The sequence below is a fragment of the Mesoplodon mirus genome (genome assembly GCF_964341445.2).
Source record: "Mesoplodon mirus genome assembly, chromosome: 4".
NCBI lineage: Eukaryota > Metazoa > Chordata > Mammalia > Artiodactyla > Ziphiidae > Mesoplodon > Mesoplodon mirus.
Genome location: NC_138979.1, coordinates 177,962,315 through 177,978,648, shown reverse-complemented (window position 1 = coordinate 177,978,648; position 16,334 = coordinate 177,962,315). Strand labels below are relative to the sequence as shown.

At 39.7% G+C, this 16,334-nt stretch overlaps 1 protein-coding gene across 4 annotated transcripts in view; it reads right to left on the bottom strand.

Annotated features, from left to right (window-relative positions):
- The window catches only part of UNC79 (unc-79 homolog, NALCN channel complex subunit), a gene marked incomplete at its 3' end in the record, with an annotated part of 213,226 nt that overhangs the window by 110,510 nt on the left and 86,382 nt on the right, over window positions 1-16,334 (bottom strand). For all 4 annotated transcript variants that reach the window (XM_082619521.1, XM_082619522.1, XM_082619523.1 and 1 more), the window contains 6 exons: window positions 15,534-15,724; window positions 14,832-14,955; window positions 12,489-12,629; window positions 10,059-10,280; window positions 7,598-7,825; window positions 3,447-3,588 (listed from right to left, as the gene is read on the bottom strand). In XM_082619521.1, coding sequence (XP_082475647.1) covers window positions 3,447-3,588; window positions 7,598-7,825; window positions 10,059-10,280; window positions 12,489-12,629; window positions 14,832-14,955; window positions 15,534-15,724 — 1,048 coding nt within the window. The remainder of the gene's footprint in view (window positions 1-3,446; window positions 3,589-7,597; window positions 7,826-10,058; window positions 10,281-12,488; window positions 12,630-14,831; window positions 14,956-15,533; window positions 15,725-16,334) is intronic.

Sequence of the window (16,334 nt, the reverse complement as noted above, 5' to 3'; positions counted from 1 at the left end):
AAGTGTTCATGTAATGTGTTTATTTGTCCTCCAAGGTAGCATATATCCTTTCCATGATGCAAGTGCAGGAAACCTTCTAGATTTAGGATCCTCAGCTTCCACCTTCCACTGTGTATTCAGATGTCTTTGATTCCCTGAAGCAACCCCAGCTCAGCCCTATGCTCCTGTGGGCAGCTATTTCTGCTGATACCTGGAAGGGGCTTAGAGCCTGCCGAGGTTTGCCTTCCTAACTGAAAGGGAGATAAGCGGGTATTAAAGAGAGATATGCAACTTATATTAGCACCTAAGGAGGGATTTACGCCAGGACTCAAGTGTACAATATTCACACATGCACAGGACTCCCATGTGCAAAAAGGGAGCCTTTTAAAGAAGTTGAGCATATTCAAATCAGAACTACTCATGGTTTTATCTTCTTGTGAGGAGCTCTAAAAAGACCTTTGGGGACTTCCCTGGTGGCGCAGTGGTTAAGAATCCGCCTGCTGACGCAGGGGACACGGGTTTGATCCCTGGACCGGGAAGATCTCACATGCGGCAGAGCAGCTGAGCCTGTGAGCCACCACTACTGAGCCTACATGCCACAACTACTGAGCCCACGTGCTGCAACTACTGAAGCCCAAGCACCTAGAGCCCGTGCTCCACAACAAGAGAAGCCACCGCAACGAGAAGCCCGTGCGCTGCAAAGAAGAGTAGCCACTGCTCGCCGCAACTAGAGAAAGCCTGTGAGCAGCAACAAAGACCCAACACAGCCAAAAATAAATAAATAAATAAATTTATTAAAAATAAGTAAGTAAATAAATAAAAAGACCTTTGCCTCTATAGTGGGTAGTGGTGGTATATTTTACATGAGGCATGCTAGAGAAAAGAATTCAAAAGTTAACCAGATATAGAAACTAATGTAAAATGTTTTCAAATCACCATTATAAGTTTTGGCAATTCCTAGGATCAGAGACAGAGAGTCAAACCCTCTTGGTGTATATACTAGTTTATTGGGGATCTTCCACTCCAATGTATTTTAAATACTTGTTATCAGCACTAAACTCTATTTTGTCTAGCATGAAAAAATTTTTTAACATTTTTAGTGGAGGACATCTCTGACTGCTATAAGGAATAGGCACCAGGCCACAAAACGCAGAAACAGGAAATACTCTAGAATAAGAGAGGGAAACCACTGAACATGTATCAGTAGAGCACCCATCTATTCTCTGACAGAGGAGCTCAAGACCAACAGCTGAAGACCCACAAAGCAGAAGCAGGGTCAGCGTGCTTAGCAGCCAGGAAGGCTGGTCTTGGAAGAAAATTCCTCTTCCCTGAGGAGACAAGTGATAACTGTGTCCGGTAAGACAGCAGAAAGTAAAAGAAGGAAAACAAACCAGAAGCTGTGACCAGAGCCTGAAGTAGTGTTTGGGGGAGATGAATAGAGCAAATGTTTAAATAAGTGGAGTTTACAACAATTAAGCAAAGGAAAGAGTAATTTATAAAAACAAATTGCTTAATTTTAACCACTGTTCAAATAAAATGTTACATATAAATTAAAATAGTAGTTAATTGATTTGTGTGCTATGTCAGGTTTAAAAATATATATTTACATCTAAAGAGTACAGGTTATTGGATCGTAAGTGAAATCGTTGCTTCCCTTAGGCATCAATGCCTGATAGAAACATGGCCCTGGGATCTAGTCTCAACCCTGCCACTAACTAGTTGTACAACATTTGGGTTTCCAATTCCCAGTCCCCCACCCCCAAATATGCCCAGAATCAGGGGTGAGCAGGTGGAACTCATTTCATTTTGTGTTTCAGCTCCTCAGATGACCCTGATGCTCTGTTACAGGTTTGAAATCATGTTAAGCATAAAGAATAAATCAGGGCTTCCCTGGTGGTGCAGTGGTTGAGAGTCCACCTGCCGATGCAGGGGACACGGGTTTGTGCCCCGGTCCAGGAAGATCCCACATGCTGCAGAGCGGCTGGGCCCGTGAGCCATGGCCACTGAGCCTGCGCGTCCGGAGCCTGTGCTCCACAACGGGAGAGGCCACAACAGTGAGAGGCCCACGTACCGCAAAAAAAAAAAAAAAGCATAAATCAGGAATGAATAACTTGTGCTATATGACCATGGGCAAGTTGCTTAACCCATCCTGGATGCACTTTCCTCATCTACAAAGTGAGAAGGCTGACCTAGATCAGCAGGTTTCAAATTCCTTGCTATGAAATCCTTTGTTGAAAGAGAATCTTACTTAGAACTCCAACATAGGAAATAGCGCAAGTCAGAACACTCTGGTTGAAGCAGGGTGGGGAGCCTGGGTCTTTATCATTTGCCCACATGTTCTCACCAATTGCCACCCCAATTAAGGAAGGTCAAAAGGAAACAACACAGAGATTTACAACTCCAAGTACACACTGAAAACCAATGAAGTAGGTTATCTCAGGTGTTCCCTCATCTAAGTTTCAATGGTTCTAAATAGCGTGAGGCAACATATACAGCCTCAACTATTTACACAATCATGCTGAAGCAGTTAGTTTCAACCAAGCATTTTGTACTAATGATGTAGTTACCTTGGTCTGATAAGACACCCCGTGACTTGCAACAAGCCCCACAAAACAGCCACTTAATAACGTTTGCTGTTCACTGAAGAAATGATGGAACGCTTCCCAAACTTTGGTTCTGGGGAGTAGGCTCCCCAGGGGCCAGGTATTCTAACAATTCAGGATAGTGGAAGCAAGAAGATACAAATTCTGAGAGTGTCACAGTGCAGATCCAGAAACCAGGTTTTCTCAGAGGCACGTGGAGTCCCATCCTAAATTCCTGAAACTCCTTCAGAGTTTGAGGAGCTGGAGATGATTCCAGGCCTGCCTGCCATCTTTTTGGTCCCAATTCGCCTACATAGAGCCCTTAAGCAAAGTAGAAAGAGGTCACCTCTCTTCCCAGCTCTAAGCAGAGCCAACTAGCCTTAGAGTACGACTTGTACAGCTACTCACGGTGAGCCCATCCAGGGTCACAGCCAAGCCCCTGGGGCTCAGAAGCTGCACGAGCTCAACTTTGGTCACCTCTATCCAAAAACACTGTGCTTTGGCCAAATGCCCTGAGTGGCTATCAAGAGTGTTGGGGGCCTCCACTTGGGCCCTTCAGCCTCGGTTCACAGCTACTTCTCCACAGAGAACGTGATTCACTGTATGTAGAGGTGATGCTTTCACGGACAGGGTAGGTTTTTATGGAGAGCAAGCTCCTGCTGCCAGAAATATGCCCAGTGACCTCTCTTCTATGAGAAGCACAACCTGGATCTGTTCACTTCATCATCCTGAGAGAAATGGTTCACGTGCACAAGTCCGGACTGAGGAACCCGAGTCTGAGCCTGCCCAAGCCGATGGTGATCTAAGAAATCTGGGTTCTGAGTGTTAGACCTGTGCAAACTGGGATGTGCACACCTCTCTCCCCATCAGCCAGAGTTCACCTACCAGCATGTTCCATGGGCTCGGTGCGATTGCCTGGGTTCTCCTCATGCTTAGTTGCTGGATTCTCCTCCTCCTCACCTTCCGGGCCTATAATAAACTCTGGTCTGGAAGAAAGGAGGCTATCCTCAAGGCTGTCTGTGGGCTCCTGAAACAAATATGACAAGCAGCCAGATGAGCAGCCCTTTGGGGATGTAAAGAATGGTTCCACTAAGTTCAGCAAAGATGGATGAGTGCCTGCTGTGTCCCAGGCCCTATGCTGAGCCCCAGAGGGCAAACGCATGTGCCTCCATAGAGACTTGAGTTTACTGCCATAATGGTTAAAGGAAATTTGGATCAGCTGTTTTCTGAAATATTTTCATTCCCTTAAAATAAATATGGAAAACATCTCAAAAACATTGTTAAATCTTCCTAGGCCTGCTTTCTCATCTCTGCTGTAATCCCTGTGAGCATGTCCCACTTGCCAGGTGATTCCAATCCATGCTCATTTTGTTTAATCACAGCACTTAATTAGCAGAGAATAATAAGGGGTTCACACCAATATATTTAGATACAAATACTGGGTGCTGGGGGAAGTCAAATTTTTAGGAGCAAGAAATTTCTATAATATGTGAGTTAAAGAGAGCAAGGTATGGCAACCCAGGTGTCCATCAACAGATGAACAGATAGACAAAATGCATACAATGGCATATTATTCACCCTTGAAAAGGAAGGAAATTCTGACACATGCTACAAAATGAATGGACTTTGAGGACATTATGCTAAGTGAAATAAGCCAGTCAAAAAAGGACAAATTTTCTTTTTTAACATCTTTATTGGAGTATAATTGCTTTACAGTGTTGTGTTAGTTTCTGCTGTATAACAAAGTGAATCAGCTATATGCATATGTATATCCCCATATCCCCTCCCTCTTGCATCTCTCTCCCACCCTCTCTGTCCCACCCATCTAGGTGGACACACAGCACCAAGCTAATCTCCCTGTGCTATGCGGCTGCTTCCCACTAGCTATGATTTTACATTTGGTAGTGTATATATGTCCATGCCACTCTCTCACTTTGTCTCAGCTTACCCTTCTCCCTCCCCATGTCCTCAAGTCCATTCTCTATGTCTGCATCTTTATTCCTGTCCTGACCCTAGGTTCTTCAGAGCCTTTTTTTCTTTTTTAGATTCCATATATATGTGTTAGCATACGGTATTTGTTTTTCTCTTTCTGTCTTACTTCACTCTGTATGACAGTCTCTAGGTCCAACCACCTCACTACAAATAACTCAATTTCATTTCTTTTTATAGCTGAGTAATATTCCATTGTATATATTTGCCACATCTTCTTTATCCATTCATCTGTCGATGAACACTTAGGTTGCTTTCATGTCCTGGCTATTGTAAATAGAGCTGCAATGAACATTGTGGTACATGACTCTTTTTGAATTATGGTTTTCTCAGGGTATATGCCCAGTAGTAGGATTGCTAGGTCGTATGGTAGTTCTATTTTAGTTTAAAAAGGACAAATATTGGATTATTCCACTTATATGAGGTATCTACAGGAGTCAAACTCATAGAAACAGAAAGTACAATGGTGGTCTCCAGGGGTTAAGGGGAGGGAGAAATGGGCATTATTGTTTGATGGGTATAGAGTTTCCATTTTGCAAGACAAAAAGATTGGTTGCACAACAATGTGAATATACTTAACACTATATCTGTATGTCTATATATAGATACATAACAAGCTGAAAAATGGGTGAAAAAGATTTAAAGAGAGAGAGAGAATGTACTAGGAATAGCTACTGTTTAAAATATCCATCTCTAGTTATCCTCCTATTCCAGTTTTATTCTCTCTTTCAACTCCCACCTTCAAATATCCTCTTTTAAAATCATCCTCTTTTAGGGGAAAGGTTGGGGGAGGGATAAATTAGGAGTTTGGGGTTAACATATACACAGTACTATATATAAAATAGATAATCAACAAGGACCTACTGCATAGCACAGGGAACTGTGCTCAATGATCTGTAATAACCTATATGGGACAAGAATCTGAAAAAGAATGGATATAGGTATATGTATAACTCAATCACTTTGCTGTACACCTGAAACTAACACAACATTGTAAATCAACTATACTCCAATATAAAATAAAAATTAAAACAAAAAAATTTTTAAATAAATAAAATTTTTAAATATCCTCTTTAGCTAACACTTTAACCAGTAATTACTTTAACCAGTAATTTGAAGAATTACTTGATAGCCAACTGAAAGCAAGAAGGAGGGATGGGATACACGAAGGACACCAAGAAGAAAGAAACCAGTGCTAAAACAGTGTCTGGGAGGGTTCTGAAGAATATCTTTGCCAACTTCACAGTTTTGCTGAGGCTGGCCCTGTTCCTTGGTCACCCATGAACAAGACACTAAATCAAATTATAAACTGAGTTTCATAAAATTCATTATGGCAAAAAGTTTCCTGCTGCATACACCCAGTTTTCTTCGGCATACACCCAGTAACTCACGTATAATTTTCTGTACATGGAAACATCATCAGCTCCCAAGCCAGAAAACATGGATTTGTCCTCAACTTTTCCATCGCTAAACGCTAACTAAACACCAAGTGCTGTTGATTCTCTTTCCTAAAAATCCGTCAGGTCCACACCTTCTCTTCATCACCACCATCACTGCTTTAGTTAAGGCTCCCCTGTTTCTCTCCTGAGTGACAGCATTACCTTCTGACTAGATACCTGTCCCTGGCCTCCAAATCCTCTAATCTCTCTCCTCCACTGGCAGAATTTCTCAAATTCATCAAATTATTTCACCACCCTGATTAAAATTCTTCAGGATTCCCCCATTGTCGCCAAGACAAAATCCTTACCTCTTAGTTTGGCAGACAGAGCCCTTAATAAGTGTGACTATAAAACCGAGTCTACCTTTTACTCCTTTGCCATCCTCCTCGCTGATCTAGCAACGATGAACTACTCGTAGTTTCCTGAGTGTATCATCACCCCCTTTCCTCTGTAGCATTTAAACAGAGTTTTCTGGGTCTCAACGGTCCTTCTCTCCTATCACCTTCATTTCATTAACTCCACTCCTCCTTCAAATATGCGCTCAGCAGACATCCCCTCCGGGAAGACCTTACCGATCCCCATCACACCTCTAACCTAGATTCATCCTCTCTCTGTCCTCCCATAGCTATCTTGTGCATCTCTTTCTCACTATGCTCATCATGAGCATCTTAGGTTTTTCATTTACATAAACATCTTCCTGATTAGGCTCTAAGCTAGATGATGTTTTCGAACCATCTATTACTGTGACTGCTTTAGACTATATACCCAATGACGCTGTTAAAAGACCATACTACAGGAACATTATGTTGTGGCAGGTAGGACTAATGAGTTACGTGGGCTGAAAGGTATTTAAAAACTGAAGAAACACTTTACTGCATATATACTATACATCCCCAAAAAATTTTTTAAAAGAAGTCGCTTTCTACCTAGACAAACACTAGGGGAAGAAAAAGAGAAGATGGTGAACACCAGCTCAAATGATTCAGGTTCATCTACTTATGATGCTATGTGGGTATTTTGGTGATGTGTGTATCTTAGATGGAAAATAGACTAAACAGGGAATAACTAATATATGGAGTAGATAATTCATGGCATATATTAGCTGTTCCTTATTTAAACAATTTTCTTAAAAAGCAGAAAATGAAATGAAAGCTTCATTGGTTGTTGATCAAGTCAATGGGTTTTACACACTGAGGTGACCAAGGAATTTTCAGTGTCCATATCCAATCTACTTACTCAATATTTGATGTCTATATTTTGTAGTATTCATTGTTATCTAAACTTTTAACATAGTTTTGTGATAAAAGTTATTTCAAGAATACCAGTAATGCTTTGTATTTATGAAAACTGTATGAATGGATATACTACAACCCTAACTCAAGACTCAAGAATTCTAACTCAAGAATTCTGTGTAATGTAGCTCCATCTCATGTCTCTTTCCAGGAGCCTGAGTTAGCGGAAGGAGCAGGGAAACTTTCTTTTAACGCAATCTCACATATAACCCAGCATGGAGCATAAGATAATACTGGAGGAAGACTCCATTACATCATCTACTGCAGTCTTTTATTACCATTAGGCATGGATCATCTCATGTCTTCAACTGCTTACCACCAGCCGGCTTTCTTCTTTGGGAGCCAGTCTCTCCAGGAGCTCACAAGCAAGCTGATAGCAGAGAATACTAGACTGACATAAGTTACACTCAATTGCTTTTTCTTCCTTCTGGCAGGTGTGGGAGCCCCCCCAGGGGGCTTGGAAGACATTGTTTATAATGGAAATAATGTCCTTTGATAAGCTGTGCTCTAAGCCCATCGTGATCCCATCATCTTGTAACTCCATCTGAAAGATACCAAAAAAAGGCCAAAAAAAAAAAAAGAAGAAGAAGGAGTTTGGTCCTTTTGTCCAATATTCCACTGGCACACTAACTGGGGACACTTTTCACTAACTGATGACAATATAAATTATTTAAAGATGATAAGGCTTACAGACCATGAGCATACATTACTTTCCATGGACTCTTCTAAAAAGAATATAAATACAATACAAAGTAATAGGAATTATTTTTTAAATCATGTAGGACATTTAAAAGAGAGTTCTTTTTTAAAGCCATCACTTTGTTAGATTTTACACATTTAAAAAATGCTGTTCCTCACCGAGTGTCCAGATCTTGGTTTCTAAATACCATTATCCACTAAAGGAACCAGGACTCCTTGGAGAAATGGCTGATTCCAGGGTTGGGGCTAGGAAAATATAAAATGAGCCTGGAACATTCTGTCATGTGAGACATGAAGGAAGTGTTCAAAGAATGATGGGAATATGTCAAAAGAACACAGAAGCCAGCTTGAAGGGACTCTCATTGGCCAAATGTGGGATGAAATGAGCCTCAAAATAAATAATCATAGTAACAGATTTTAACCCACTGAACAAAAGAATCCATGACTACATTCGGGTATAAGTAGATTAAACAAATAAATATATAAATGGGAGAGGCAGGGAACCTGTTCTGTCAGTAGAATGCCAGCTAATAAATTAAAAGAAATGATGGAATTAGAATATTATCATTTGGTAACCAACAGATTAAAAATTGATTCAGGCATGAATCATCCATGGATACTAAAACTAGAAGGTGAAAGTCTGATGAAAAACAGGAAATCTGTCTTAAAGTAGCTCCCTACAAGTTAGTTATTAATTACAAAGGGGAAAATAGTGGCTTTGTAGTAGAGAAATCTGGCAGAAATCACCCTAACCAAGTTATTACCACCAGTAATGGGGCATTATCATGTCATGTGCCTCCTGATATCATGCACTGAAAACAATATAACATCACGTCTGTGGTATGACTGACAAAAATGCTTAACTCAAATTGATTCATAAGGGGGGGCTTCCCTGGTGGCGCAGTGGTTGAGAGTCCGCCTGCAGATGCAGGGGACACGGGTTCGTGCCCCAGTCCGGGAAGATCCCACATGCCATGGAGCGGCTGGGCCTGTGAGCCATGGCTGCTGAGCCTGAGTGTCCGGAGCCTGTGCTCCACAGCAGGAGAGGCCACAGCAGTGAGAGGCCCGCGTACCACACACACACACACAAAAATTGATTCATAAGGAAACATCAGACAAACTGAAATTGAGAAATATTCTATAAAGTAACTGGACTGTACTCTTCAGAAATGTCAAGAATATGAAAAATAAACAAAGATTAAAGAACTAATAAGTCAGGACAAATCATTGTAATGAGTGATGCTGGATTGTGTCCTCAGTCAAAAATAACTTTTTACTTTTGCTATAAATATGGTATGATTATTATATCAATTTTTTAAATGAATAATTTCTGTAAGTTTTATAATAGATAATAATATTATAACAATATTAATTTCCTAATTTTGATAACTGTACTTGGTTATGTAAAAGTATGTCATTTTTTAGAAAATACACTCTGAAGTATTTAAGGATAAAGGGACATCCTGTTTGCAATTTACTTTCAAATGGTTCATTAAAAAAATCTACAATTCATACATACACCTACAGATTAAGAGAGAGAGAGGAGAAAAAAACGCGGTAAATGTTGACATCTGAAGAATTTGGGGGAAAGTACTTGGGAATTTTTTGTACTATTCTTGCAATTTTTCTATAAGTCTGAAATTATTTCAAAATAAAAAGTTAAGAAGAAATGTTCTCCTGACCAAAGCCTTTTTTAAACTTTTCTTTTAAAATTAACTTCAAAAATCAATTTATATAATATACTAAAATCAGCCCATCACTATAGAGTTGTACCTTGCTCTTCCCAAAAACAGCATTACCCAGTTTGTTCACCAAATTTGTTCAACAGAATCAATTCTAATGATGATAGGGTGTTTCTAAAATTCATATCCATTCTCATGTGTCAACATCATTGCAGTTATTCATACAAGTATTTTTCAGACTCCTTAGGAAATCCCCATAGAAGTTTGTGAAATGTCTTGAGTGATGCTGCATCATTTCAGTAAGTGCGAAGATGCCCAACACATAGAAAGAATCACTATACAATGCTTTCCCTCATTCTTCACCTCTGAACTAAAGGAAGTTCATGCTTCAGCTACCTGCTTCAGGAGAAGATCAAACATGAGGATGAAACAATTTAGATTCATTTCATCATCTTCACAATCAAAGTCAATAGTCCTTCCTCCTTGGTGTCCAAAATTCTTGAAAGGACTACGAAATGGACTACGCATAGGACTCCGAAATGGACTCTGAAAAGGACTATGAAATGGACTCAGCATATTGTGCTGAACTCGTCGACCAGGATCAGAGGCAACACTCACCTAGAAAAAAGAACATTAACACACGTAAGTGAACTCACAGAAGCACAAATGGCTGTACAAAATATTTGAGGACGCTGTGTAAGGTATTTCCAGCTGTCACACTGATTTCCTTCCTTAGCTAGTGGCATTAGTACCTCCAAATCCTATGAATCTTCTCAAAACATAAAAATAGGAAATAAAATATCCAAACTTTCTAATTGTCAGGTGAATGAAACATAAGTACCCTGAAAATGAAGGCAGCTCTCTTTGCCATTATATTTTTCATTCCGTAAAACATTTCCAATTAAACTAAACTGTCTGCATCTACTTAAAACCATAACCTGAAAAATGATAACTTACAGAAGCATTGCAAGATCACTTTTAAAATCATTAGCACAGAATCTCAGATTGACATGACTGGTTAAAGAAAAATGGTCTCTGGGTATAATAAGTATTAAGCTGTCATGAAAAAACAATACATGTCAAGCCTGCTGTACTGTTTATTCTCTGTTTGCCAACCCAACCCTTCCCCCCAAAAGGCCCTCACTGCCCTTTTCTGCCCTGTTCTATGCCCAAGGATGCCAAGGACTGAGTCTCTCCTGGCCCTCTTGCTGGCTGGCTTCCAGTTGGGTTCAGTTAATGAGAGGCACCAGTGGAAGACCTGAAGCTGGAGGAGCGAGAGGTAGGAGCTATTTCTTCCCACCTCCTGCCTCCTTTGATGCTACATCTTTGGCAGTGTCTCCATCCTCTATAGTTCCCCTAGCCAGCCTTTCCTTATAATTTCAGCTTCCAAAAGGCCCAGGAACATTTTCCCTTGCTCCTTCAGCCCTAGGGGTATAAAGGCTTCCGAGCGAACTACTGCTGGCGCCTGGGTGCCTCACCAACCCCATCGCCCCCTTGACCTTTCCTATAACTCTATAGGCAGAGTATCCATTAAAATCTCTTCATCTGAACCATCTGGGATAAATTCTGTAGCAGGACGCTGACTGACATACCTGTACATCATTCTGAAATCATCTTTTTTCTCTTTAAGATCTCTCTAATGATCAGAAATCTCCTTGAACGCTATATTTAAAATAAAAAAGAAGAGCACCCCCATTCAGAATACCTGGATAATGATAGCATTATCTACGGCAAATCCCTTCAGTTCACTGAACCTCAGGTTAAGGAGTTATAAAATGAGGCTCACGAGCTCTTCCCAACTGCCTCACACGATCCTGTGGTGTCACTAAGTGTGAATACGTTACACAGTATAAAGTGCGAATAAGGTACTGTAATATTAAAGATTACTGAAGAAATAAATAAAATATAAATGTTTGGCAGCTGGCTCCTATGAGGTAGATGAGAAAAGAAGTAATGATTTTTTAAAAAGAAAGCACTGAATACAAACTATGATCCCATGATCATGTTATATTCTCTTTTTCTAATCCCTAGAGAGCAGGTAGAATGACTGGGGGGCTGCAGTATACAGCCAGGAAAATGTTATGGAGAGGCTTGGGCAAGGAGACAGGTGAGAACAGTCCCTGCCTTGGAGAGGTTGATGAGAGTCAACCTCTCCAAAACTGATCATGGTCTGGGAATGTCAGAACAACAGCAGAAACTTTACCAGGTCCTCCACAGAAAAATTATCACAGATGTCCGATAGTTCTTGTACACTGTAGACCAGACTATATCTTCTCATCCTCAACGGTACAAAGGGGTCAATAAAATGGGCTCAGTTAGTTTACAGTGACAGCATTGCTCACAATCACCCCTAGCTGATCATCTTTTCCCAAAACACAATAGGGAAAAACAAAAAGCAAGCAAACAAAAATATCCAAAGTCCTCATTCCCAAAGTGAAGCAGTGATCTGCCCACTAGCTGGTAAAGAATTCTTATTCACCAGAAAACACAACAACAACAACAAAAAGTTGGAATAGTACCCCAAAAGCTCAAGCTACTCTTTTTGGTTTATCAAGAATGAGAGGTAGCTAGCAGAGATGTGCAGGAGAAAAACTCAAAGGAAAATGAAAACTCAATAACTTACTGATGACAGACTATACCAAACATGTCTTAGAACAGTGTTTTCTGTTAGTTAATGTGCTTCAAAGGTTAACAGAGTGAGTGGGATAGGATGAAGAAAGCATTTTCAGAGCAGTTTATGAGGATGTGACTTTAAGGCCCACTATAATTGACAAGAGTTTTCAAAATCTTAACAAGTAAGACAAAAACAATTGTGGCAATAATTACCCTTCGAGCTGCAAGGTTCCCTGCCAGTTCATTGACTCTTGATTTTCTTTGATTTGCCAGTTCTTTGACAGAATTAACTCCATCAGAAAACATACTGATTAACAGTTGAAGTGGAACCATGATGTCTAACTCTGATAATACCTGGGAAAAAAGGCATATGTCCCCCAAAATATAAACATTAAAACTCAAAAAAACTACGTTCAACATTTTTACCTAAGGTGACCTATTGAACATAAGGACATTTAGCCTCACACATATTCTATCTGTGGTCATCCTCAATTATTCATACTAAAAAATTCAAAGCTGTCATTGAACATTCCCACTCCTCCACTCCCCACACCCGAGAAATCGCCATGTTCTTTCTATTAAAACTTCTAAGTATCTCCTGATGCTGTCCCCTCCTTTCCATACCACTGCTGTTGCCTTAGTTCATCACTTTTCTCCTGAACTAGTATAATCTGTGAGCAATCTTCCTCCTATCCTTCCCCACTCTGACCTGAATGCCCCATCCGACCTTGCTCTCTGGTGCAAGCTCAGGTACCCTTCTGTCAAAATCATGTTACTTTATCTGTAATGAATTTTCTAGAAATAGATGCCTCCTTCCTTCAGACAGAATTAATCCATCTGTCTTCTCTGCTTTCTTAAAACTTTGTACATACCTTTATTAGAGCAATTATCACTTTTTATTATATTTGATTATTTGATACTATCTCCCCACTGTGAGCTCCTTGAAAAAAGGAAGTATGAGGAAAGGATCATTTCTTATCCCATTTTTATCCTACTGCCTATTACTGTGCCTGGTACATAGGAGCTCTATAAATGTTTCTATAATTAATTAATAAATGAGTCAATCCAATCACTATATTGTTCACTCTATTCCCCAAATGGTTAGACCAGAGGTTTGAAACCTCCTTCAACTACAGCACTCTGTCTTCAAAGCAAAATTGTGTCAAAGCCCAGTCTGTAAAACATATAAGCTGTAATTGCTCTAGCTATGGAGAACCTCTACGTTCTGGAGGTTTACAGTCCTGTCTGTTCACCTCCAGATGGCACAGCTAAAGGGTGTATAACTGAATAACTGAGGCAATATCTAGCCATCTGTAGAAGGATGGGCTTTCCTAAAATGGAAATTATCTTATGGAAGTCTACTTGGGGATGAAAAGTTAAAATTCTGAGTCCCAAAAGTGACTTTTTTTTTAAATCCCTTTACTACTTGTCAGTTATGAAATGTATTATTCTTTAGTTTACAACCCAGAAAGGCATCTCCAGAACTTGAAAAGCCTTTGGGATCACATCCTTCCATGATACAGAAATGTATCTGCATCCATACCTAATCTAAATATTGATTCCGTCCTTCTTTTCTGAAATTGTCCAAATTTTATAACAGGAATTCAACTCAATTTAATAAATTTTTAAGAATGTACACTAGGGGCTTCCCTGGTGGCGCAGTGGTTGAGAATCCGCCTGCCGATGCAGGGGACACAGGTTCGTGCCCCGGTCCGGGAGGATCCCACATGCCGCAGAGCGGCTGGGCCCGTGAGCCATGGCTGCTGAGCCTGCGCGTCCGGAGCCTGTGCTCCGCAGCAGGAGAGGCCACAACAGCGAGAGGCCCGCGTACCGCAAAAAAAAAAGAATGTACACTAAATAACAAAGCATGTGCCAGATGCTGAGAGGAAAGGATGAGGGAGTTATAAATTCAAAAATGAAAAGGACCTGGACCCTGCACTCCAGGCATTTGTAATCAGGAAAAGAGACAAAAGTTAACTATAATATTGAACAGAAATAGAGTTTACACAGAGAACCTATATGAATACTGGGGGAAGGAATAATGAATTCTAATGGGAAGATAGGGGTGTGACATAGGAGAAAACTTCATAGAATATTTCGGAGCTGAGTTTTAAAGAATAAGCTAGAGTTCACATATGGAGACAGGAAATGAAGTCATTCCAGGCTGAGGGAATAGCATGAACTACTCCCTAAATCAGTAACTTTCAACCTATCCAAGTAAAGGACCTATTTAATATCAAAAAATTTATCAGAATCCCACAAGACAGCTATTACACTTTTAGTATCTATTGATAGAAAAGATATAAGAACCAAAAGCTACTATGAATTCAGTAATAGTATTGCACAAATTTGTATTTCATTAACCACAACTATAGCTAATATATTTGAAATATAGCTATTTGTCTATGCATATGAGTTACCAGTCTACAGATAGTCCTGAGCAAACATACGTGTTTAAGGATTCTTTGCAATAACTCTCTGCCCCTCTACCCAAGGAGCTAAAGTTCATAGGCTAAAAACTACTGCCCAGAATGATCAAAAGTATCATTTACTTACATGAAGCCACAGTAAAGCTTGTTCCTGCACAGAGGAAGGGTATCCTGTGAACCGACAACTAATAAAGCCAAACATCTCTTCCATTGAAAAAGGTAGAGGACAAAGCTCAATGTCAAACATTTTGCTGAAAAGCAGAGCAACAAAAGTAAATGACCAGTGGGCATATAGTAGGGTCTACTGTTGCATTTCCATCTACATCTTATTTGGGGAGCCAAACAGTTTAGTCTGTGTTCTGAACTATTAGCATGTTTCATTTTACTGAAAAAGCTTATGTCGTTGGAATAGATATAAATAATTCATACAGTTGTTAATAACATTGGGGTTCATACTCATATCAGGTTTAACAGAAGGAATTGCATTTCTACGGAATTGCACTTCTAGGGAATTGCTCCTCAGCATCTAAAAACATTGTCCCTTTGTACTTTTCCCACTTTAGCCAAATCATAATTACATTTGAAAATAAACAGTATGGTGTATCTTTTTATTATCCCATAAGAACGAAATCCTTTCTGAACAATTACAAATCATCTTAGCACAATTTATAGCAACTATTTCATTTTGAACCTTCAAATTTTTCTATAGGATCATTTAAAAGTAAATGAGATTATATAAAATGCTTAGCACAGTGCCTGGCACACAGTACATGCTCAGTAAATGTTAAATATCATAATTAACGGTGACTCCATTAAACTACTTACCCACCTTAATACTTCCCTGAATTCTTTTAACTGATTATCTGGGACTTCTGTTCTGATGGCTTCCAGCCATTCTGGCATGATACACTCCCACACGGACTGACTGATCACATTGTAGGGAATCAGGCAGAGGATTCGGTTGAGACCTTCCTTCAACTGAGTCACTGTGCTACAGGACTTATCCCAGTATCCACCAACCTGATGGCATTTCCACAGTCACAGGGGAAAAGAACAAAGTGCACTTGTTACATTTATACTCAAGGAAATACTAAATGAAATGGGTACAAAGACCACTATCCATTACATCTGAAACCTGTGCCAAGTAGATTGAGTAAGATTTGGAAAAGACTACAAACCACCAGGATCCCTTAGTTACCAAAAAGAAACCATAGTTACAAATAGGTCCAAATGTTGATCACATACTGAATTTGAACTATTCTACTGCAGACTTCTCAAATCACACATGAATTAAAACTCCAAAGATTTATTCCTAGTAGGGTGAACAGGCTATTGGAGCATTTTTTCTAAGGTTTGACAAACCCATTGCAAATATGTGCAGTTATACCTGTGTTTCAAAGGAACACAGATTTCTACTACTGTACACTTTGTATTGAAGATTTTTCATTATGGAAAACAAAGTGACAGAGAGTACTTTTTTCCCCTATGCTGCATATTCTGCCACAATTTTTTCCCTAAGAATGTTCTAAGGCTGGTTGAATCCATGACTTTTTTAAAAGCTATATTTTTTACTAAATAAGATAGTATATTAATTTCCTAATGCAGAAAAACTTAAAATTACAAATTGAGG